Raw genomic sequence first — 25,163 nt, 5'->3', positions numbered from 1 at the left:
TGAAGCGATTAGGCTAAATAATTTAAATCCGCGGACTTCCATATGGTTGAGTGGCTGGTCTCAGAAGAGAGAGACAGCCAGCGGCTTTTATGTTCTGTGCTGAATGGGAGGACTGGGAGCCGATTGGGGCCCAACTGGGAAGAGCCTCACTCTGCTGCGCATGCACTACTCCATCCCTGGCCCTTATGTCTGATTATGGAAATGAGAAAGATCACCCAGAAGATAATACTTCATTTAATCCAGGAACAGAATTAAATAACACAGACACCACTTGTGCTTTTAAGTGTCTCTTTAAACAGCCTGTTGTATTCTCTCAGGGATTCAGTTGTCAAATTTTTTATAGATAGGTCAGAACATGGAATGAAGCCTTATGGTATATAGATATTGAAATAGTGTGTTAAAACCCTTGGGATTCTAGGTATATGAAGAAAATGATGTTGTGCTTGCGGCACTGATGCGGATCTTTAATTGACTGTAAGATGAAGACGTGGCCTATTTTAATATAATGACGGTTGCCTACATATAGCCAATTCAGGCCAAAACCATACAAGCTTATGTTTACACTGAAAGAATCGTAAAAAATGACCTACAGGCACAGTTTGTATTAAAACACAGAGCAAACTTTTTTGACAGATTTGTAATACTGAGGGATGGGCTGATGTTCTGGTAGGATGGCCTAATGTGGAGACTGTCCACAAGAGCAGTCTGTGTGTAAATGAGCATATCCAAACAGGCAGAGGGTGCATGCCTCTCACCGCTGAATACTTACATTGTCAATCCAATGGCACTGCACTTCATGACTTACTTGTGGCAGAATATATATTTTTTAAAATTTTTTATGGGCTATTTTTGTGTGGCATCTTATCTGCAGTTGTTAGGTGGTGACATCCTTAACGGATTTGCATTGTGTGTGCATTATCTCTTTCCATATGTATTTTTAATATATGCCCTCGGGCATAAAGTTGAAGTGGACTGGAAAAAAATGCTGAGAATTTGCACAAAAGAACAATGTTAACAAGATGGAGAAAGCAGGCTCATTTATTCATAAACCAATTTATTCCAGTGAGGCGACTGTAGCAGAGGAAAAAAATGTCAGAGGAAAAAACTACTTTGAATTTATTAAACTCAACAATTCAACAACGCTGACTTTCTTGCTGCATTATGTACCCTTGCGTCATAACAGTGATTTTTCTGAATATTCTTTACATGTCTTTACATTTTTTTTTCCTTTTTTTGTTTTCCTGCCTATGTGAGGAAATATGAAAGGACACCGAGCGCCTCTTTCAAAAGAAAGCAGAGCATAGCTGAGAGGTGAAAAAGTCAGAGGCTCTGCACTGGCTTGTGAATGCAGCCCAGCCAGTTTGGGCATACCCTCCTATGTTTGTGTGTGTCTTTCGGTGTGGGTGTGTGTGCGCAGGCACACGCTCTGTGCGTGTATATATATATATGTGTGTATTTGTGCGTGTGCTGCTGTGTGCGCACGCGTGTGTGTGTGTGTGTTCAGACTGGCTTGATAAATGCAGCACCCCCCTCAGGTGCTATGTGAGTGGAGTGACTGGTTAGCACCAGTTGGACTTTCTTAACTCTTTCCTTGCTGGTCTCTGGAGAGCTTTCCACCACATTCACGTTGATTTCCTCCCTTTGAGCTGAATGTTTTTGCCCCATTAGATCTACTTTGAGCTAATCAGTATGCAGACATAAAAAACACAAGAAGTTAATTTCGTGCAGGCCTTTAATGTGATCGCGAATATTGCCGCGTCTGTCTCAATCTTCTTCTTGCTGTGAAAATATGGCAAGAGTTACTCTGCTGATTGTGTCCCTATTTGCCTGGCACACACATTCACCTCAGTCTAAAGAAGTGGGGAGGTATTTCTGCGCTGCTGTACGTCATTTACACATTTGCCTTTAATTGCACAGAGCGTATGGGGAGGGGTGTAGCAATTTGCTAATGAACTCTGAGGGCCCAGGCTTTCTGCTGTAGAGGACAACAGTACTAATAGTGATGAGGACTCACTACAAATCTCAAGAGCTCCTCTACTTGATTGAGCTATGCAGGCTGAAGTGGGACTGGAAATAATTGAAATTTCCTTTTAAAAATATTTACTGCCTGACTTTTTCTTTGATTATGAATGCTGAGTCTTTTCCTGAGAAGTTGAAATAATGTGAAAATAAGGTGAAATTGGCTGCAATCTGAAATAACATCTACAGTATACATTAGGGACCCGTTGCTGTTGTGCTTCTAACCTGCACAATCTTTTCTAAACAAACCCGGCTTGTTTGAGCTTTGTGTTGTGGTCACTGTGTAAGAATTTGCTCCTGATAGCGCTATCGCGGTATCTTTTTCCCAACAATTGGCACTGTTATGCCATACAAGTACGGGTTTCCAGGTCAGTGAGACCCAGCAGTGTTGGTTTAGGTAACTCTGGCGGTCAAAGAGTGACCCCTGCTCCCTCCCCACTCCTAGCTCAATGGAAACCATGACTGCCAGGGTCAGCCACTATTTTCCTAATCAGTACACCGCTATCGCTAATCTATCCGCTTCTCGTTGAAGTATGGATCGAGTTTCACCCGACTTAACAGGCGCACACACTCGCTCTGTTTTTTTCATCCCCCTCTCTCTCCTACAGTGGCACACTGCTGTTCTTAATACAAACTTTTGAATCATTGTAGTGATTGTTGGTAATAGCAGCTTTTGTAGTTGAATAGAAGAGAGGTTTGACCCCCACTCACCCCTTCTCTCCTCTACTCCCCCTTTGCCTAAACTCCCCCTTTTCTTCCATTCGGTAGTGAATGCAGGGCGGCTGTTGGGGATTCAACAAGTGATACAAAGAGGTGACCACGTGACTTGTGTGTTTCTTAGCCTCTTTATAATTGTGGTGGAATAGCAAGTAGGGGTGATTATGATTGAGCAACTCAAGACTGAAGTAACTTCAAAGAACTAGAATGTCAGGAGCCTCTCTCATGCCTTCATAATTTTTTTCACACATCTAAAGTGCATATGTTTGTTTTTTTTGGTGTTATGGCCTTTTTTTGTTAAAGTTGATTTATGAGTTGTTTTTAAAACTAGTGCTTAGTGCGGCCTCACTGTGTCACAGACACACTATGATAGTCAGAATTTCCCAGTTACAAATAAAGTTTTTGGTTTGTGTCTGCTGTTACTTATGATGGGCGGCCATGTCTGTCCCTGAGGCCTGCTGTGGTTTCTTTGGCTAAGTAAACAATAACCTGGCTTAACACATGTGTACTTAGCTAATGGAAAGTTCCTCTCCCCCTTAACCCCCTGCAAGCCTCTGACAATGGCCACCATCACAAACAACCCGTCTCCAAGGAATCCACCGAGAACATCCCAGCGCAGTGGCTCCAAGTCAGGCTAGGCTAACGAAGAAACCACAGCAAAACGTGTTGTTAACTAATAATGCCCACCTTTCCATTGCTTTGTTTGGGGTTCGATGGCGTGGAGAGGGGAAAGCACTTGAGCTAATGTTTTTGTTTGGATTTCAGCTCATAGAGGGTAACCAAGGAGTCTATAGTAAGAGCTGCAGTAGAAGAGGCCACAGAGGAAGGGAAATCAGTTTGTCAGTTTCCACGAGTGTCATCTAAATGGACTTTGAAAGCTCTGGTAATTATCTTAAACATGTAATTATCTTTGGTTGTCTCTATGAGGTTAACCCACCGGTTTTAAAAAGCCGTTTGAAGAGTACCTGACGGCTATTGAGTGTAGCATACTTTACTTACTCAAGAGACCAAATCCAGTTTTCTCCCTCACCCCCTTTAGCAATTATAAGGTTATTTCTTCTTTCTTTGTCTATTGTGAAGAGTTAGGGAGGAAGGGGGAGTGTTGAACAGAATGGGAGGGAGTGAGGGGTCTTTTCTCTCTACACCCCCCACTTTTTTTTTTTCCACACGCATACCATTATCAGCCCCTCTTTTCATTTTGGAAGCAGTAATATTGCAACAAGGGGAGGAGAGGGGTGGAGAGAGCACAGAAAACCGAAGTAGTCGGGCAAGCACTTGCCTGGCAGGTTATCAGAGAGGCAGGTCCTGCTTTATCTAGTTACAGTGAAAAGCAAAGTAAACAAGAGTTTACAATAGCTGGCCTTTCAGCCCCTTTCACTTACAGCTTTCCCACCAGCATTCAGCTGAGTGGCAGAATGTGTCTGGAGTTATTGCATGCCATCTTGCTGCTGCAACACATGGCATTCTCGCCGGTTTCAACTTGAGAAAGCAGTGCTGTTGCAAAGGTCAAAAATGGTGTTAAAGAAAACTACCACAGAGAGTAGATGCACCAAAGAATTCTGGGGGATGGAGTAGCTCAACTGTCATCTTTGATTCAGATGTACCACCAGTGAAGAGTGTATGTGTGGGGGGTTATTTGGATATTTATGTCTGTGCCTGTAAGTATGCACATATGATTATTTCCGCACGCTCACTGGCACAGAGTGAAAAGTAAATATCCATATCATCACAAAAGATATTTCAGAGTGAAGAAAGGGAGAAGCGTAGGTGGGGGGGCAAAGCACAACAACCTTAACCGTTTTCTTTATTATTGCAAATGAATTGGCAAGGCAACATTTCTTGCATGAGTGCTTGTATGATATGGGGCCTGGCACAGCCAGAAAGGGAAGCCCCTCTTGCATCTAAGACACGGCACAATGAGAATGCATTGGATTGGAATGCCTCACCGATCATAGTGGAATCAGAATTTCCAGCAAGGAAAATCTTTTCATGGCGAATTAGGGTGGTGTAGGGAAGAAAAATGGTAATGAAAAAAAAAGGTATGCATGGCTCAAAAACAGGGTTCCCACAGCTTGGCGGCACCGATTTAAGAACTTTACCTAAAGATAGGCAGAATAGAATGTGGAAAATTGAATTTACTAAACAATTAAGCATTGAATTAATGTGCATCCTGCACAGGAGACGGTGGGTAAAGGGAAGAGTTAAAGAGAGGGGAACGGAGAGGTAGTGAGAGACTATGGCGGCTCATTAAGGGACAGAATAAATCAAGCGTGCTGCTATGTGTGCAGAAGGACAAGTTTCTCCTTCTTTCCACTACCTCAAGCTTTCTATTTATGCATCTATTCATCTTGAAAATTTACATACCCCATATTTTGAAGGTGAAGATCTTTATTGTGTGCCGTAGTCTTGCTGGCACAGGGTGTGTATTGTTTTGTTTCCCTGTGTCTTGCGGTCAAGGTGTGTGCTTTTGTTAAATAGAGGCTGTGGGTATGGCAGCGATGTGATGTGTTTGTATAAGGTAAATGAAAAGCGTGTTTGTGAGTGTGTGTGTGTGTGTGTGTGTGTGTGCACACAAACCAAGTGATCAAAAAAAATTTACTTGTGACTGGGTGTGTGTGCAAATGCACTGCATGACCTGTGCGCACTGCTACGAGTGTTTGTTGGTTGTGTGTTTTCAGCCGTGTGTGCAATAATTGTGTGTTAGATCAGTGCTAAGCCCTTTCCATCCAAGCGCGGCCTGCGATTATAAATAAACTCCTCATCCCCGCGGAGATGCCACCAGGTCCTGTCTCAGCCCCGCCCCGTTTCCCGTGGGGCCTCAGTGGCCACCTCCCAGCAGGCAAAGCGCTCTTTTGTTCAATTACAGCTAATGCAGTAGTTTGCCATTTCCGCCTCCACTTTCTAATTATATTTTCAAATGGAATTTGTTATAGAATTAACAAAAAAAGAACATGGGGGGGGGGGAAGAAAATATCCTTTTTGCAAGCTGAGGCTCTTGGGTTTTTAATACTTGCTGTTCGACATCCCTGGGGTGCTGTACTATTCTTTTTCATTGCGCTCTGAATAAACAAGTTCTGCTCATATTTTAAATGCTTCACTTTTGAAAAAAAATGGCAAAAGCCGGAGTTAAGTTTTTTCTCGCTGAGCATGTGGTCTGGATTACCTCACTTCTGATGTTCTCTGGAGTTAACTTGGTCATGCACGGGTGTTTCATTTTTCAATGTTCTACGGTCGGCAAAAAAGAATTTGTAAGAGGTGGAGAAGGGATCTTTTTGGTATCTTATCCCTGTTAAAATCAGCGTTTATCTAACCAGTCGCCATCCTAGTCATGCCTTTGTGCAGTGACTCCCCTCTTTATTGCAAAGCCTCAAAGCCTAATTTGGAAAACAACAATTATATTGTCCATGTAAGCACTGGAATATAATTTCATAGCCCAGGAACATCAAAAGAGCTCTAACAGACCCCAAATGTGTTGAATTTGCTGACTTTTCTTTTCTTTTCTGTTATTCTATTCCTTCTATATTTTGTTTAAAACAAACCTGAGTCATGAATTAGTGTCTGCCTTTTTATAATGCTAAACTCAACTTGAAACCCTCTTGCTGCGGCAGAGCCAATTGTAGTGTCCCAATTGAAACCAGTTGTTCCCCAGTGTGCTCCTCTCGTCTCCTTCCTTGCTTCCTCCGTGTGGGTTTCTATCAGTCATTTCGTCGCAAAGCCCTAAAAGCGTGATGCAAACACCACATTGCCCCTTGATATCTCCTTCATTTGATTTCACCGAGCAAAGATAGGCTCATGCAGGCGGTAGAGGAGGCTCGATAAGTGTTTGTCTGCGTGTGTTTTGTTTGTTGCGTTGTTTTTTTGTGATAGCAAACTGTGTGTGATAACACATTAGATTCCATTTCCTTCTATTCTGAAGTCTCTTTCTCTCCTGTCCTCAGCGCTAATGTTGCTTTTCAGAGGCACTCAGAGATAAGAAGTAACATCTGGTTTAGTTTCAATAGTATGCAGCAGCTTTGTATGGGGCAGGGTGAGATTTCTGTGTTTTCTTTGCAGGCTGTATGCAGAGTGTATGTCTGTTTGTAAGCATCGGACCTGTATATATGGGAGAAAACTTGACTCCTCTATTTTTTGTCTGCCTGCATCTGTGGACAATATTGTGTGTGTGTGTGTGTGTGTGTGTGTGTGTGTGTGTGTGTGTGTGTGTGTGTGAGTGTGTGTGTGAGACTTCGGTTTTTACTTCTTTCTGGGCCATTAGCTCTCTACCATCCAGTGTGCAGCTGACACTCATCTGGCCTAAGACACACGCACAAATAACTATATATAAATAAAACCCTGTCTCCTGAGTCTCTCTGTCTAGTCAGCTGCTTGTGTTTTGATGACACAAACTAGTAAGAGTAAAATGAATCTTAGTCTGCTGTCAGTCAAGTTTATCTATTTAAAAAAAAAAAAACTTATAGAAAAAGGAATGCGTTTTTATACTTTTGCGTTGCTTAGACTTTTTCATTTCTTTAAAATCAGCCTTAGTTTGGTTTGTCATGCAATACTTTTGTTTCTATTTTTTTTTTTTTGCTCAACTGTGGGAAACTTTAGCTTATTTGATTATGTCCCAGTCTTGGCTCTGCTGCCTCAGATGAAGTTTAATTCAACATTAGTGGGACTGGTCATCCATTTTTCCCCCCTTTCCCTTTTGGACAAAAGGGAGGAATTATACTTATGTAGCAATACTTTGAGTTATTTACCTCGCGCTCTCTCTCTCCCTCTTTCTCCACTCTGCTCGGATGACATCACTCCCTGGCGCTTGCTGAAGCCTATCTTAAGTTGTAGCTGTTTTGTATTTTCATCTGCTAGTGGTTTGAGCCAAATGGAGGCAGCCGCAGATTGCATGCCTCAGAAAGCTGGGAACTAATACAACATGTTCACTTTCTATTTGTCTGAGCTTTTCTCTTTATCAAGCCCCAATAATCCTTATTCCATAAGACTGTTGCAGGGCCTCACACACACTGGATGACTGGGCTGAGAGTTGGCAGAGATTGATTTCATTTGAGTTTGACTGGCTCTCTTGAATGTAATGGACATTACATCTAGACCAGAGCTTTCAAAAGATGATAATGAAATTTTAAATCAGTGAAAGTTGAGTATTCGATTAGCTGATTAACCTTTCGATTTTGTCTCTCCTTTTCTCAGACGTCCTGGAACAGAGATCACGATGACACGGCGTCCACGCGCTCTGGAGGCACGCCGGGACCATCCAGCGGGGGACACACATCGCACAGTGGTGACAACAGCAGCGAACAAGGTAAGAGATCATGTGACAGAGGACAGGGGCACCGTTTATGTGTTGACCAAGATGCAGAGTATATTATACGACATCCGTCAGAGAAAACTTTATTATGTGTGAGGACGAAGTGAGAGAGGCTGATTCAGAGTATTTGGAAAGGGGATTGGTTTTTGCAACAGAACTCACAGAGGGGTCAGAGGTCACGGTCAAGTATGTGAAAGCTCCTCTGGGATCTAGTAGGGACTTTTCATTTTGCATAGGAACACATAAACAGTGTAGACATATTTTGGTAGATAGTCTTTACCTGAGTGCAGCAACTTTTTTGTTTTTGCTTTACGCTCCTCTCTTTGGGAATTCATGCACTTGAAAGTGTTTAGAGAGTGTAAAATCCCCCACATTAATAACTTGTTAAAATAACTTATGCTGTGAAGCTTGAGACCTTTATTAGAGGTTACTTATATTTACAACAGTCTTTGGATTCATGCCGCTTCTATTCTGAACTAATCTGGAAGAATATTGCATGTAAAACATCATAATTTAATCCTATTTTTTTTTATTGTTATTGTGCATACACTTCCAATACATACTCTCCCTTCCACTGGACAAATCTGCCAGAGTTGGATATCTACATGCAATCAGAAAATATGTGTGTGCCTCTGAGTGTGTTAAAGAGGCTGTGAGAGAGAGGCAGCAGTGGGAAAATGGTGGCGGTGGGAAGGCGCTGCAAACAAACTGTAGTCAAAAAAGCAACTTCATATATTATTGAAGGCGATGTCAAGGCGAGCAGTTTGCAGGGTTGCCAGGGCCAGGAGGCAGAGCCTGGGTGGGAGCAGAGAGCGCCGCCATGCCTTCCACTCCAACGAGCAGCCATTTATATAGTCAACACACACACACACACACACACACACACACACACACACACACACACACACACACACTCTGTCTCTCTTTGTCTCAGTCTGTCTCACACTTGGTCTTGTTGTCTCTCCTTTTTTTATTTTTTTTTAATTCGGGCACATTTTCTGTCTTGTATATGTATGCGCTTGACTCTCCCTCTTCAGTAATGCTCAGGACTGAGAGGTCAGACACGAGTTGAGACAAAATTGAAATAATATGGAGGAGGAGACCAAATTGATACAATAAGAGTGAAATTACAGTAAAACGGGGGAAGACAAAGAGATATTGTGGAAATGTGTGTGCACTCCTCTGCCTGTGATGAGTAATGGTCTGGGGCAACCAGGCAAGATCTGATTGGTCGCTCTAATGAGTGTGCTCTGTGCAGAGTTTGGGCTCCTGCTTCTGTGACCTTTGCCCTCTATTGACCAAACTGACACTTCATTTTTCACATCTTTCCAATTATAGACCCGCTCCTTATGTCTGCCCACCTTCTCCGACTCTCTCGCATCACCCTCTATCTCTTCATATCTGTTTCCCCAACTCCTTTTCCAGGCTGTTGCAGATTTTTGTTTGTTATTAAAGTAATTACAGAGTATAATGCAGGGTGTGTTGTGTGTGTGAGAATGTGTATGTGCTTCAGCAAAATGAATGATGTGCTTTGATTCGTCCAAGTGTTGCACAATGGCAGCTAAACATCATGCATGTATATGTGTATGAGGCCGTCAAACATGATTGCTAGCATTTTATTTATTCTATTTAACCAGGAGGTGCAATAAGACACATCAAACTGTATAAAACTCCATCAAGGTTTGGTGGAGAGGCTCTTGGAAAAAGTGGAGGCTGTTACAGCATGTGATTCTAGTTTTAGCCCATTGGCATTTCAAGAATGGAAACTTCTTTCCTCAGAAAAAACCTCCAGAGGTTGATGGTGCAAAGTGCTATTATGATATATAGTTTTTAAAGCAGAGTGATGTCACACATCCATGTGAATAAATACATATAAAATTGCACAATAGCTAGACTGTGCCAGCCTTTTTAATGTGTTTAGTTGTTGTTGTTTTTTTCCTTGTTACAACTTGTCAGTCTTGTTTTTGCTTGTTTGAAGTGAAAGCACTCCTATATGTCCTTTCAGGAATACTTATAATCAATTGTTTGAGATTCGAGGCACAATCAAGTTCTACTGTTTAGTTGGAGAACTCGTAGGGACGATAACATGTCTGCATTCATTTGGACATGTTGTGCATTTTTACTTAATTTGTATTTTTTATCCAGGTAACGTTTAACCAGCTCTAATAATGTCTTTTCAAAGCTGACAACTCTCCTGCTATGTGCCCGTATATGTAAGTCCACATGTATGTAGCACACACACAGTGGTGAGCATTAGAATGCAGTGACAACAGTAAATACTGGAGGACATCTTGGACCAGTTTCAGGTTTATATGGGTTAAGAGCTATCAGTGCCACGTCATATTGGCTCTGGCAAATTCTGTGTCAGTCACTTGGTAATCCCAGTAAGCTGGTTATTTATCTGTTTGGCACTTTACTCACTCTCTCTCCCCAACAGCTTCACCCCCCCTCTCTCTTTCATCTCAACATCCTCCCTCTCTTCTCCAGTTTTCCCTTGTCTCCCACCTACTCTCCTGTCTCTCTTTCATTTTACTGTCAGTCGGTTTCTCTCTCCCTCCTTGTGTATCCTTATGTTTTTCTCTCTCTCCTCCCTCTTTTTTTCTTCCTTGCCTCCCACTCGCTCTAAAACACCACCTTTGTTTATCCTTCTTCTTTCCCGTTCTCTCACCTCTCTTTGTTCCTTTGGCGCTCTAATTCTTCCCCATCATTCCCTCTTACATTTTTCACAGCTCTGTTTTCCCTCTGTGTTGTACATTTTGCAATGCTTTTTGCTTATCTTTTCTTCTGTTGCTATTTCTTTCTCCGTGAATAATACAATTTTTCAGATTTTTACACTCATTTATTCAATCTGCCCCATTTCTCAATTTTCACTTTATTTCCACTTCCTTTTGCACCTTTCTTTAACCTTTTTTCTTCCTTTTCTCTTTGATCACTTCTTTGTTTCTCTGTTATTTCTGATCCCTTTCCTTTACCTTTTCCTCCTTTCTACCTTTTACAGATTGCTTTCTCACTGACCTTTCTCTCTCATGTCTCTTTCTTCCCCACTGCCTGTAGAGCTGCACAGCTAATGGCCATCTTTCTCTTCTTTGCTCATTCCCTCCATTTTCATTTCATCTATCCTTCAACTCACCTCCTTTACTCCATTTCTTTCAAGTACATCAGTCCATGTCCTCACACTTTCTATACCTCCTTTAGCACTCAATCTTTGTATAATTCCTTGTATCTGGTCTTCTTATCGTCTACCCCACGTTCATCTCTTCTTAATCCTCCCCCTATAGTGGAGCAAAAGAGCGATGCTGTCTGTTTGAGAGCCTTTAACTAGTGAACTCTCCTCTCTCTCTTTTTTTCTGAGGCTATTCCTGTGACAAACACATGCTTCACTCTTTCCTCTTTTCTTAAGGGTTCACTGGCCACTGGTATAAAAATTTCTCTCTATCCGGAAGTGTACTCGTTCCCAGATTCAACAGTGTAAGACTCATGAGAAGGGATTTGCATTATATAAAGTTGGTGTTCACCATGTGAATCTTGTTGAATTCATTTGTGGGAAAAATATTTTTCACAAAGCAAATTAAATGATAATTATATAATGTACTTTTAATAATAAGCTAGTTAATAATAACTCTTAAACCAGCAGATGTTTTGCAGTGCTCTCAGTGCCACAGTGACAATGTGAAAAAAACAACCCTTTTTTATTTTTGCGTGTGGTGACAATGCTCACATGCTGCGTTCTTAGTTATGGTGTTTGTGCTTTGACCACAATGCTGATGGTATTTTTTAGCACTAAATTCCATTGGCAGTTTAAAAAAAAAATGGAGGGAGGATCACATTTGCTTCACATATGTCATTAAAATCAGTCCTGGGTGTCTCCTTTCTCCCTAAAGAGCAGACAAAGAAGAAAGCCTCTTATTTTTCTCCTCCCTTTCTCTGGGATGTCTTTGTAAACATCCAGCAAGCATCGACAAGTAGAGTCGGAGAGCAACCCTGTAGTTAATTAGTCCCGCTCTATTAGCCCAGCTGTTTGCTCGCTAGTTCCTACCAACAGGCTCCTTTGTTTAATACCCAGAAGCCCTCTGGAGAAGCTTTTCTGCAGCCTTGGATCTTGCTTTTCTGTGAAAAGTATAATGCTCGAAGGGCAGAGGAAAACCTAGCAGATCATATATGCCTGCGATGGAGGGGTGTCCCTCATGGACATGAGCGGGCCTTCTCATTTTCTCCCAGTATAAAATACTCCTCTTTGCCTGTGTGAATTTGTGAGGACACCCCTTGGCTTCTCTGAGGGTCTGGCGTGCAAAGGAAACAGAATAACATTCAGGCACTGAATTGGGCAGCTGCAGCGATGTGGTATGTGAGTTCAGCAGAGGAGCGGAGCAAAGTGTTTGCTCTGTTTTTGAAAGCTACAGGGTTTCCTTCTCTGCTTGTCAGAAACATCCAGGGAGTGAGGCGATGACTGGTGATATTAGATATGTATCACCAATTACCCAGACCGTTTGTAAAGAGTACAGTGTGCCGCGCCAAGACAAATAGCTCCCTGTAAGGCTATGTGTTGGTGTCTGCATGCATTTTATGTGTCTGAGTAGTAGTCTGAGATTTAGGGATGTTGTGTGATGCCTAGCTCTTTTTTTTTTTTTTTAATTGGCTTGTATATTTGGAATAATTTAATTTATGCTCATATTATTCTGTGTAACCAACCGAAAGTCTGTAAAACCAAGTCTAAAATGTTTTCATAGTCCAATAAACCAGTTCATCTATTTTGCACACGCTGATGTTTAAACTAATGTTTCTAGTTTTCACTTTAAAATTCCTGTATGCTTATTGTACATTATGATTAGATAGATGTCATCTTTGTGAAGACTGCGAGTACTGACGAAGGCAACGTTTGCCCAGTCCCAGCTGGGATTAGCCTGGTGAAGGATGTGGCATTTGGCCTACCACTTCTTGAGGATGTGGCTCTAAAAACATTTGGATAGTCAACTTCGCTGGTTTGATATGTATTTGAATGAATAGATCATCCTTGCATTCGCTGTTAATCACTGCGTATAACCTCCAGTGGCCGCAAATTCCCATTGATCAATGTGGAATATTCCTGTTGTTGTGATCCATTCATTTATCCATTTATTCACTCTCCAATCTCTGTGCCCTCCAACAAGGTCAGGCCACACAGGAGCTGCTGCTTTCTGTTGTCTCATTGGGCAGTCTTCAGTCCTGGGGTGGGCAAACAGGGACATAGACAGAGGTGCCAGGCAATCAGCAGCCTGCTCTCCTCATCCAATCATTCAGCTTCACGTGGTGCCCTCAGAGTCACTGATTAATTGGTCCGATTGTCCAGTAGACTGGAAGAGAGAACTCTGTGTGTCTGTGTGAAATAATCCCCTCCCCGACTTTCTTTTCTCTTCCAGGAGTTCATAAATGCACTTTTCTTTTCAATTTTTTGTTGCAATAATGAGCTAAAGACTAATAACTGAGGGAATCAGATGCACTTTAATAAATAAGTCCTGGAAGGCAGTTACAGTGTATTTACAACACAGGCCCACAGTGATTTTATTCATTCATGCAAAATTTGTAGATTATTCATAACAATATTAAAGAACTTATAGACATACCTTAAAAAAAACTGTATTTCATTTTGTGAATGCATATATTGTCTAGACATTGTCTAGACGTTATCGAGGAAGATCCTAGGTCCGGTAATTGTCTTACTGGTGTCCAGCTTTACCGGTAATCTGTTTAAATGTGAGGCTCTGTGGGTAGATAAAAGGTTTGTGGCTCCCTTGATTAGACTGTAGTCCGTATTACTGGAGGTGTGTAAGTACAGTAGCTGGCAGACATAAACAGGATTCAGTCTTTGATATCTTCAGAGCGTGAACACAGGGAAAAGAGGAGAAGATGAAAGTGGAAGAAAAAGACAGCGAGGAACAGAAACGGAGCAAAACGAGAGAGTGCGATGAGGAGGAAGGGAGAGATTCTCAGGGTGAATGCTGGGAAACCATCTCGATGCTTTGTTGTGTGAAAAAGAGGGGCAGAACAGTTACCCCTGATTAGTGTGTTAAATGATGCAGAGTGCTGTTTGGGAGTCTATTGAGGAAAATATGCCACTGCTAGCAAATAAAATCTTCAGTCAGTCCAGAGGTGAAAAAGTTTTGGCCGTGCCACCTTAAGCTTGTCTTTGTCCCATAGGAGGTTAAAGGAAAGTGTGCAAGCATGTGCTAACGCGTCAAAAAGAGTTTCATATCTACAGGGTCACATGAGCTTAAAGTTTCTGTTTAATAAAATTAATGCATGGAAGACTTATATAAAGGGTAATTGCATCACAGAACACCTTGGGGAAACATCCTTCAACAGCTGAGTGTTGCTGGTCGCTATGTTTATTCAGTCTAAACTGGATTACTGCATTATAAACATTATTATCTGTGGTTACCTGGGAAAAGAGATGTTTGGCCTCTTGGTGTTCAATCACAACCTTCCTCTCTCGGATTCACAGAGATCTTTACAGCCTCGCTATATCTCAGTGGCTGATGCGTCGGCCAACATGTTATGACTCGCCTTGCAGAAAATGATAGCCCTTGATGGCTTTTTATTGCCTCATAGGCAATAAGAAAACTCAGAGTGGCCGGAGTTTTCCCCCCCTCAAAAAGAGGAAATTGTATCAGGTTCCCACAGTGAGAGGCCAGTTTGCTTTTAGGATTAGGGCTGGTGTCACACAGCCGCTGAGTTTGTGAGGAAGCAAGGGTCTGAGGTATAGGTAAACAAAGTCGTCTCCTCCCCTCTGCATCGTTTCACACGTGAAATGATCGTCTACTTTGTCAGTCAGCTTCGCTATCTTTGTTTTATTGGCACAAATGTGTCTCGTGTGTAATAAAGTAATTGTTATAAAACCTTTTCTGATAAGATGTCAGAACCTTTTTGACTCCTTGACTCTGGGAATTGTGTGCTGTGTGTTTCTGAGTGTTGGTTTCATATTTGTACAAACTGATTTTTTTTCTACCACTGCTTCTGTCTTATTTAATGGAGACTTAACTTAAAGAAACAGAAGAGAAGAAAGATTTCTCTTTGTCTGAATCTCAGCCTGTCTGTTGGTTACATATGACCATGTTTGCATGACCAAAGAAATGCAAAGTCTAGAGACCATCACAATATGTCTTTCACAATTTACATGAAATACATATTCATAAGTGCATAAGTGCACTTGCATGCACACCAACTAGCTTCTCTTTCCCTTCACTCCATTGGCTGTTATGTGCCTTCACTCAGTCTTTGTGCTAGTTCAGGATGTGGTCTGCTTAAGTCTTTAAAATGACATGAGACAAAAAGTGCTCACTTAATGCGTTGCTTTTATTTATTTTAAAGGTGTTGCATTTTATCTCTCTCATTTCACAGACAAATGCACTTAGGTCAGATCATGTAGTTTGCTGTCGTTTCAAGAGAGAAAAGGGTTCTACTTCATTTGTTCCACAGAGGGAGTGCAAGCGGGAGAGAAATGTATCTTTAGCTCCCATGTTATAATTGTGGCACACTAATGATGTAGACACATTCTCACTGTCTGTTTACAGGAAAGGCTCTTCTTTAATTTGTGACTGGCGTGAATGCCAAATGCTTATATCTAATTACTGGTATTTGCTAAAAGATACTATTTACTCACCCCTCTTTGCCTTGTATGTGTCTCTTGTGTGTCAGGGTGGGGAGATTATGATAAGAAAAGTTAAATATATAAAAGAGGAAGACTGGAATATTTTTTCTGTGGGTAGGAAATTAAATTCATATAAGAGAGAGATTTTTCACACATGCCTCAAGTTTTCAGACTTAAATCGTTTTGAATCAGCACCCATAAATTCAAGATTTTGTTTGAAAAGTGTCAATTGAGAACTCCTTTTGGGTTTATTTTTTGCAAAGCACCATAATTTGCACAATTGTAGTATCACTGTTCCTTAAAGATGCCACTTTGGTTAAATTGATATCTTTCTTTCTTTTCTCTCGCTATCTGTCTATATATAGAAAATGTGTGTGTATATATCCCCTTTCATGTTTGATTTGCAAACCTAAACTGGTGGAAATGTGGCAATGCACTTGTCATGCAAATGAATGGGGAAAAAGTTAAAGCACGCTCATGCACGTGTGTCTGTGTGTTTCTGTGCATGTGTAGGGGAAACTAGTGAATCTAAATGGTGACAAAATAAATTTCTTTACGTTGTGCATTCCTTACAGTTTTCTGTTTTCAGTTCAGATCAAAATTGCATTAAATTATACAGAGACCCACAAACACAGCAGATTCAGGACCAAACGCACACCAACAAGCTCTTAGGAGCAAGAGCATGCCTCGGTTCTTAATCGTGGTTCACAGAGAGTCTGACAGTAAAATCACAGCAACTCATCGCTTATGTGTCACAACACATTATATCTGGCCCAGAAAACGACCTTAAACTCTCTCTGCTTCAGTCTTCCTCTCCCTGCTAACTCTTTCTCCCTCCTCTTCCTACTCCTCCCACACCTCCTCTTCACTTGAAAAAGAGCTGAGCTCAGGGCCCAGGAGGCCTCTGATCAGATAGATGTTAACTTTTCAGGGAAAACCCTGATAGCAGACTGGAAGACCACAGAATTTAGTCATCTCTGCCAGTAGACGCCAGGAGTCAACGGCCAACTGAGTTTTTGTGAGCATTTTATTTTTGTAAGTATTGGAGGAAAAGCTACAAGTAACATCTCCTTTTTATTTATTTTTTATTTTTTTGTATGTCAGACACGTAGTTTGAGCATTCACTTGGGCAGAATTATAGAATGGGAGTGAAGGAAAAAAGCAAGGAGAGGCAACGCAAAGCAAAAGGTTATCAACACTTTGTTCAAAGGAGAATCATTGTTTAACTCCTTGGCACACACAAAAACACAGTAATGGGCAACACTCACATGAACAGAGCACATTATTTATTTAAGCTTTTGATAAAGAGATTAGCCCCATCATCCCATGCTCTTAAGCTAGCCAAGGGGTCCATGTTCAGGAAATCCTGGCTTTCCTGACACACAGGCTTACGGGGGAATCTTGATCAAGTAACGTTTATATGATAACAATGCATTTCATGTGGGTATGTTTAGTATGATTTAGTCTTTGAATTTGGAGTGATTAGTCGAAATAGTATTAGGAGCTAAAAGGGAGTGGTGAAAGACAGGGCAGAGAGGGGAACAGGAGGTTGGCTAGAGAGCGAAAAAGAAGGCAGAGGATGCGAAGTACTTGTGCCAACTGAGCATTTTGTTTTCCTTTATTATTAGCCCCATCACAGTGGTTAGAGTCCAGCTTAAAGCTACAAACAGTGAAGTGCTAATTTTAGCCTCCAAAGAGGATAAGGATAACTAGCTTGCTGCCAGTATGCCATATGTTCCCCTGCCGAATACATTGTGTCAGGAATATTTTCACCCCACACCCGCACACCATTTCCCTAAAACACATTTCTAAACAAACACAAGTGCATATTCGATGTTTCAGCATTCATGAAGTTTGGAGCTTTGCTTTTAAAAGACTTAACAAACGATCAAAACACTTTAACATAGACAAGTTGTTTTAATTACAGTTGATATCTTTGTAAGAATAGAAATATATGACAAACTGTAATATTCACAAGGGAAACGGTTATTTTGGCATCAGTCAGCTTTCTCCCCCCCCCCATTAGCATAGCTTCCTGCTGCAAGGTAACATGTGGCCTCCACTGTAATCTTCTGCAACTTGGCTTATATACTCACTTGCCAATATGAGGCCTGTAGAAGAATAAAAATGAGCCTCTCTCCATCAACACACATTCATATGTTCACATGTAAATGCAACTCTCTATTATTCCCTCGCTCTCTGCCTCAAATTGAAATAATTCAATTTATGGACAGTTCCAGACCTCCCTGGCTAAGACCATTATGCATGAAGCTCACCCCCCCCCCTTTTCTAACAAAAGAAGGGAGAATTTACCAGCCGGCTCTCCCAACAACACCCACACAAAGCCAATTTCATGCCAGGGAAACACCAGTGAAGCGCCATTTGTGGTCACAACCTGCTTCCCTGTGGAGGTTCTTTATTATTAGATATAGGTCGATGCTACCTTAATTTCTGTTGAGGCTCATTTTGTAACCTTCATATGACACATGCAATGCTTCTATCAAACCTGTATCCACACAAACATTCACTCATTTGGAAGTGGAAAAGTGACTAAAATCACCATATTGTATGGTCACAGATTTGATTACTGTGTCTTTTTGCCACAGTATTTCCTGCTGTAGTTATATTGAACACCTACAATTCAAATTATTTGTTCAACTTTTGGCGATAATTGTGTTTAAGAGCATAAAGGTGTGAAATGCCATGGCTGAGGTGGCACGCTGTGAGTCCAGGTAATCTGGCATGTGGGAAGCTGGAAGTATAGAACGAGAGAGCTAGGCCAAAGCTTGACCCAAGGCTGACCTAGACCAAACATGCTGCCCCCAGAGACCTCCTCCCCTTGGTCCCTTTGACATGTATACCTGCTGTAGGGATTTGAGTGAGAGATAAAGACCTCAGCAAGCTTTTCTAAGAGTTTAGAGACAGAAGGAGGAAAGAGAAGGCTAGATAACAAATAGTTGTAGAGCAGCACAAGAGCAGCAGGGTGGGCTGAAGGGAAACTCGGGGGTTTACTTAGTGTGTTTGCAAAGCAACACAAAGCATCCCACTTGTGGTACACACACTTGTGAACACATACATTTAGACGTAACCCAATCGTCCCTTCCTACTCCAAACTGGTGAAACTCAAAGAGATGAGCAGGAGTTGGGGCAAAGATTCTTAGTAGTGATAACCTTTAGAGCAAAAGCATGAATGGTGGTGTTAAACACACAAACTGCCAATATATTGTACACATTAGCTCCCAAGGGCTCTCCCAGGTCTTTGTTCCTCTGAGATACTCTTAAGCAACAAAGAGGTCATACTTTTACAGGAAGTCACCCCCAGAGAGAGCTGCCTCTTTCAGGAAATGACTTGGTGGGACTGTGCGGCGAGAGTGCCAGCATCCACGGGGGGCATATCACTCCTGTCCACATGGGCCCATGCTCCACAGGAAGTAGGCTGCTGTAAACCCACTCACTTCCTCTTCCTCTGTCCCTGTCCCAGAAGTCTTATCAGGGCTGTGTATGGGTCGCCTGATAGGACTACAAATCCCCCACATCCCCATAGCACCACATCCTTTCCCTATCAAGGACATGACAAGAAGTAGGAAGTGAGGATGTAACATTCCTTTATAGAAAGAATCTGCAATGCATTTTTTTTAAATTTATTATTATTATTTTTTATGTAGGAGTGATTAAGAGGGCATCCTATCATTAAAAAAGTCATACACTCAATCTCTCCTACTCCTTTTGCCCTGTTTACTCATAAAAAATAAGCTAAAATCCTAAATAGATCCTAAATAATTTAAATAGAGTAGGTTGTAGCTCGGATAATAAGTTATCCTGTTTTCAAAACCACCCCTTCAGTAACCTGAGCTTGTGGGCGAAGAGCATATTATACTCCCTCATAATACTGAAACCGTCTGTTATTCCAAAAAAAAAAAAAAAAACCCTCCCTGGAAGCTAATGCGCTATTATTAGCACTTACCACCGCAGGGTTAGCGTGCCTGTATTATCTAACTACATGCAGTTTGGCTGGTGCTGATAGGTTAGCATGAGTGGGAAAATCCATGTGTATTAAAAGCGTTTATCAGAGGCTGTGTCATTCAGATAGTTACCATGTGGAAAAATGCAGACGCAAACAAGTGCTAAACACGGAAGTCTGAATAAATAAACTGAGAAGCTTCAGTTTGGTTAGTTGAACTGTACCCTGATCATAAAGACAAGATTAAAGACAGAACACGCTAGTTGTTGGTGCTGAAATTATATATTTCCAGACTGATGGCTTGAAGTTAAACAAGTTAGCCCTGCAGTAAGATATAATTTTGCAAAATGTAGCTTTTTTTATAAAATATAATTTGAAAGGATGTATTTTCTGGAAAGTCATGTTGGCTAAAAATTACACCTTGATACTACAGCTTAGTAGAGAACTCTTGAAAGAAAGATGCAGTTACTGTCACTTTGAGTTTATTGAAAGGATATTTTGATGGTTTAATAGCAGACTTTAGTGAGTACAGGTTTTCTCCTGCAGAATATATATACATTTACTGAGTTTAAGTCCACAACAAAGTCCAATGGGATGTTTTTCCTTGAGATTAGCTAAAGGTTCCTTCTCTTTGTCCCGCACATACATTGAAGGACTTTTGAACGCCCTTCAGCACATCAGCTGACTTTTGGAAAGGACTGCCGTGCCATTGTGCTGTTAAGTGCTCTTCGCTTTTGTTATAGTCCTTGTCCTCTCTACAATCCCTTCCCCCCTTCCCCTCCTCTCTCATAGTCCATTTGACTCTCCCCTTTTCTCTCTAGCTGTTCACTGTGAGCTGAGTTTGACTGAAGCTCGGTGAGTCGAAGGTGTCAAAAGCCACGTGAGAGGCAGTGAAACAATTGGAAGTGAGTGTTAAGAGTGAGAAAGAAGAAAAAGAGGCAAAATTTCAGGAATGTTACCCTTTTGTGTGTTTGTGTGTGGGTTTTTGAGGACTTCTCTTCCCCGACTTGAATGCGGACCCCCCTTACAAGTGCCCCCATTTGAACCGAGTCTGGCCTTCTATCTCTAGGTTAGGGGGAAAAAAAGAGAAAACTTCAGCACAAAGGCAAGAAGGGAAAAATCAATAGTTACACAGCAAAAGTGCTCGACATGAAAGGGTGAATTCATCGCTCTACACTTTCATTTTAGCTTGTACCGTCTGTCTCTTTCTCACTCATTCTTTCTTCCTCAACTGATCTGGAAGTGGGAATAAAAAGCAGTCGGTGTGTGCGTAGACGTGTGTTCCTGTGCGTGGAGGCATACTGCAGTTTAATGTCGTGTCGCTGCCCTGTGCTTGAGGCAGTTTCCAGCGTGTCGGGCAGCCTGTGGTGATGACCCTGTACGGGAAAATGGCACAGAGAGAGCAGTCACATTTACACTGACATTTTTGCCATCACCTATGGCTATGTCAACAGGCCTGATCCCTCCTTCCCCCCCAATAGCCAACAGTGGGTGGGTCTCAGCTATAACACAGAAGCACAGGAACACTTTCACAGAGAGTATGACCATTAACAAAGGTCTAATATTCAGTATATTAGAAAAGGTTTATCATTTGGCCTATAAAACGCCATAAAACTGCGAGAAATACCCAACACAGTTGCCTAATTTGAAATAAACATTGTTTTTGTGCACCGACCAAACCTTGTCTTTCTGTCTAACTTTACATTTTCAATTCCATCAGTAGACATGCTAACATGAAACACGTGAGAAGGCGAGCATGAATGGAAACTTACATTCCGTATGATTACCAATAATGCAACACTCCAGTAAAAAGCCACATGAACCTCCACAGACTTGAGGTTTAAACAGTTTTAATTAACTGATTACTCTGATAACTGCTCTGTGCTGCTTTATTCGTTGTTGTTAAACACATTCCCTGTCTCTGACTTACTGATACCCTCCTCATTGGATCACCGCAGTCGAAATAATTGCAGCAAACTTGGCTCGGAATCTCACAACAATAAGTCTCTAGTGTGTTTTAATTACAAATCACCCTTGTGAATGAATCACTAGTTACTGTCATTATTGAATCTGTCAGTGCTGATCCACAAAACTGTCATCATTCAAAGTAACTGGCTTTGTAATTGCAAAGCACTCATTATTTACTGTAATTACTTCAATGGAAATGTCTTTAATTGCAGGAAGCAATTACTTAGCCCACTCCCTTTTATTTACCTGGAAAGCCTGATTTTTTTTTTTATAGTTTGTAATAATGGCAACTTTTTTTGTCTGCCTAATCTAATAAGGCCTTATATTAAGTTGGTGAATGTTCTGTACAGATTAATACATGCTTCAGAGTGCTATGATCGAGATTCAATTACTGGACTTTAAAGCAAAGACCCCAAAACAGTAGTCTCTCTGGCAAAAGCAGAAGGGAAGTCTAGACTAGCCATATTGTTTTGTCGACAGCGCATGTCATTATCCGCAGAATAGTCATGGGGATTTCTCTCCGTCTCTCCTCCTCCTCGGGAATAAAAGGGAGGCGAAGCAGCATTGGTCACAGAGAGTGTTTTGTACTGAAGTGTGTGTGTGTTAGTTTAGAATACTTCAGTGGTCATTATTGGAAAGATGCCTCATGATAGATCATAGGAAATGGGTGCATGTGAGTATGTTCAAGTATGTGTGCGGTAAAGGGAGAGATGCTTTTGAAAATGTGCCCCTAATTGCGTCGCGAGGAATTCCTGCATGTTCAGAATATCTGGAGGTGGGAGGGGCCCTTCAGAGCCATGCAAAGGGAACCCCCCACTGCCTGCAAGCCCCCCTGTACTCCCCCTTCCTCACGTCTAGAGCTTATGAATGGCCTGAATACAATAAACGCTGCTTTTTTTCTTTTTCTCCCTCCCTCTTGCAAGCCCTTCTTTACCCCTCTGAGGATTTCTGGGAATGTAACGTATGTGTATTTGTGTGAGTGTCTTGTGTGTGAGTGCTAGAGAGAAAACGAGTGAGGGCACTATTGTGAATGTACATCAAGAGTGTCTGCACTTTGTGTGTGTGTGTTTCATGTTTGGAGTTTGTGTATGTATGTATGAATTTCTCATCTGCCAGTACGAAATGTGTGGATCCCATGTGGAACAGGATATCAGGTCCCTGAGGCCTGGGCCTTGCCTGGGTAACCAACCCAGGGTCATGTGAGCTTTCTGGGGTGTGAAACTCTAGGACTGGTCTATGAGAGATCAGCTTCAGGTCACTCACACTTTCAGCAAAAGACACTCTCTCCTGCAAGCAATAGCCCTTAGACTAAATGCAGTGTCATAAACTCAAAAACCTGTCTCCACTCCTTTTCTTCTCAGTCCATCCACAGCCTATAAAACCTAGCAAAAACATCACACAGTATGTTCCAAAAACGTTTCGCCATCTGTGAATCATTCCTCGCACAGGATCCCACTCATGACATCTGGCACAAAGCTAATATTCATAACCCTTCTCATCTCAACGGTGCTTCTACGAAGAAAAAATAAATTATTAGAAAGCTAAATGTCATAATTATCTTGCAATGCGCTAGAAGCGACACGTCTGACAGTACTGCTATTCGCAGATGAATGACTGGTGAGTCTGTGGCTGTTAATTTGCCAGGCAGCAGAAAAGTGGCTGACACCTCTGAATGGCACGTGTGCCCGTGCACAGGGGGCAGCTAGTACCAGTGTCTGTCCTATGCTGAGAGATGGTTTATAATCAGATCATAACAGATTAGCCTAGATACTGTTTGATAATGTCACGGTATGCCTTGAGACAGATGTAGAGGAGCGATAAAGACACAAAAGAGGGAAGTAAAGAAACTGAGAAGTGGAAGCTTAATTTCTACCCAGAATTTGAAGCGGTACACTTTTGATTTGCATAGGAAGACAAAAAAAGCAAAAAATGAAGGAAAAATAACAACGCCTCAGTCTTGCATCGAGCAAATACTGTGCAGATATCCCCCATCCAAACTCCACAGTCCAGCAGACAGAGAGAAAGAAGAAGAAGGGTAATGAAGTAGGAGGGGAGGGAATGCAATAATGAAACACAGAGTGGCAGAAAGACTTAAATAAAAACCATCGAAGCTGAATAAAACAGACTTTAAGTCAGTTTAGCTAGCGCTGACAAAGCTAGTGAAAATGCACAAAGAAAGCTAACCTAATTTTTACGTCATTATCTGTTTGCTTGCAGTGTGTGTGTGAGTCTGTGCATGCTCGTGTGCAAGTGTGTATTTGTGTATACAGCGTGTGAGGGGACTGATAAAATATTCCTTCCCTTGGTTGGCCCCGGGGCATTTCAACTGCCCCTGGCTCCTTCCAGTCAGTGGCCTGCTCCTAATTGCCACACACACACACACACACACACACACACACACACACACACACACACACACCAGGAAACGCACATGAATAAAGAAAGGCAAAGATAGACACACACATACAGACAAATGCACATCCATGCATGCAAACATTCTTAACACACAAACATGCACCCCCACTGTCCTGCATTGATTCACCCTTCTCCATCTTCCCAGCACCCCCACCTCACCAATAGTTACAAAGATGTTGTCATGGCCGATCAGTAGGCCCTGAGTTGTGCCTGTGGGGAGACTGGAGCTTGCTAGCCTAGCATCCACATGCTGTATGCATGCAGCGCAGGGTTAGAGCCTGCTGATGCTCTTAATAAGGCTCACAGCCCATGTATGTAGAATGACTGGCTTGTTCATTGGTTGAGTGGTTAGCTAGTTGCATGGCTAGAATTCTAAATAACTGATTGACAGACTGACAAAGCACACGACAAGCAGGGCTGCTTTATGACTGACTGTTATACTTGCTCACTGGCTTTATAGGCTGACTAGTTGACTGGATAGTTTAGTGGGTGACTGAAAAGCGGTGTGAACAACCATCTGACTGACCACCAAAAGGGCTATTGGCTAAGTGGTGGACGGATTATGATGTCACTGTGGCCACTTCTATACTAATGAAGATGAATTTGAAATCAGTGCTTGCATAGCCCATGTTTTCTGCCCATTCAAGCATACCAGTGATCCATACTGACACCACAAAAGACTACAGAAATGTTTGCATTTGGTCTATTGAGTATGCCCAAGATGCTTGAGTCATCTGCTTTGAGGGCGACATGCACCAGTGTGTAACCACATGTCATAACAAACAGACCCATGTTTTTGTTAGCCTCCACACCAGCCACATCTCGACATGTATCGGGATATGGCAATGCAATACCATATTTCCCAGCAAGAAAAATGGCAGTTTTATAGTATTCACTTCTCGCATCTGTGTGGTATGTTCAGCTTGGGCTACAAACATCAGTTGACGAGCATCAAATGATACACTGTACTCTGCTGATGTTTGTTTCACTGTAAGCCAAATTTTTATCTATTTTAAATCACACATCTCTTTATAGTGAAATGGATGGTACAGAATGTCTCTGGAGGACCTTTTTCTGAAAATTTCACCTCAAAGACCCAATAAACGAAAAATATAGATCTGCATTATGAAAGCTGACAATTCTGTCTGTGTATTATT

General features: G+C 41.8%; 1 protein-coding gene across 1 annotated transcript in view; it reads left to right on the top strand.

Annotated features, from left to right (window-relative positions):
• Positions 1–25,163, top strand: part of meis1b (Meis homeobox 1 b) — a 77,007-nt gene that overhangs the window by 7,114 nt on the left and 44,730 nt on the right. The window contains exon 7 of the mRNA XM_082557119.1: positions 7,921–8,032. Within this exon, the coding sequence (XP_082413245.1) occupies positions 7,921–8,032 (112 nt within the window). The remainder of the gene's footprint in view (positions 1–7,920; positions 8,033–25,163) is intronic.

Source organism: Aulonocara stuartgranti, assembly GCF_965226115.1.
Source record: "Aulonocara stuartgranti genome assembly, chromosome: 13".
NCBI classification, from domain to species: Eukaryota; Metazoa; Chordata; class Actinopteri; order Cichliformes; family Cichlidae; genus Aulonocara; species Aulonocara stuartgranti.
This window is presented reverse-complemented; position numbering and strand designations above follow the sequence as displayed.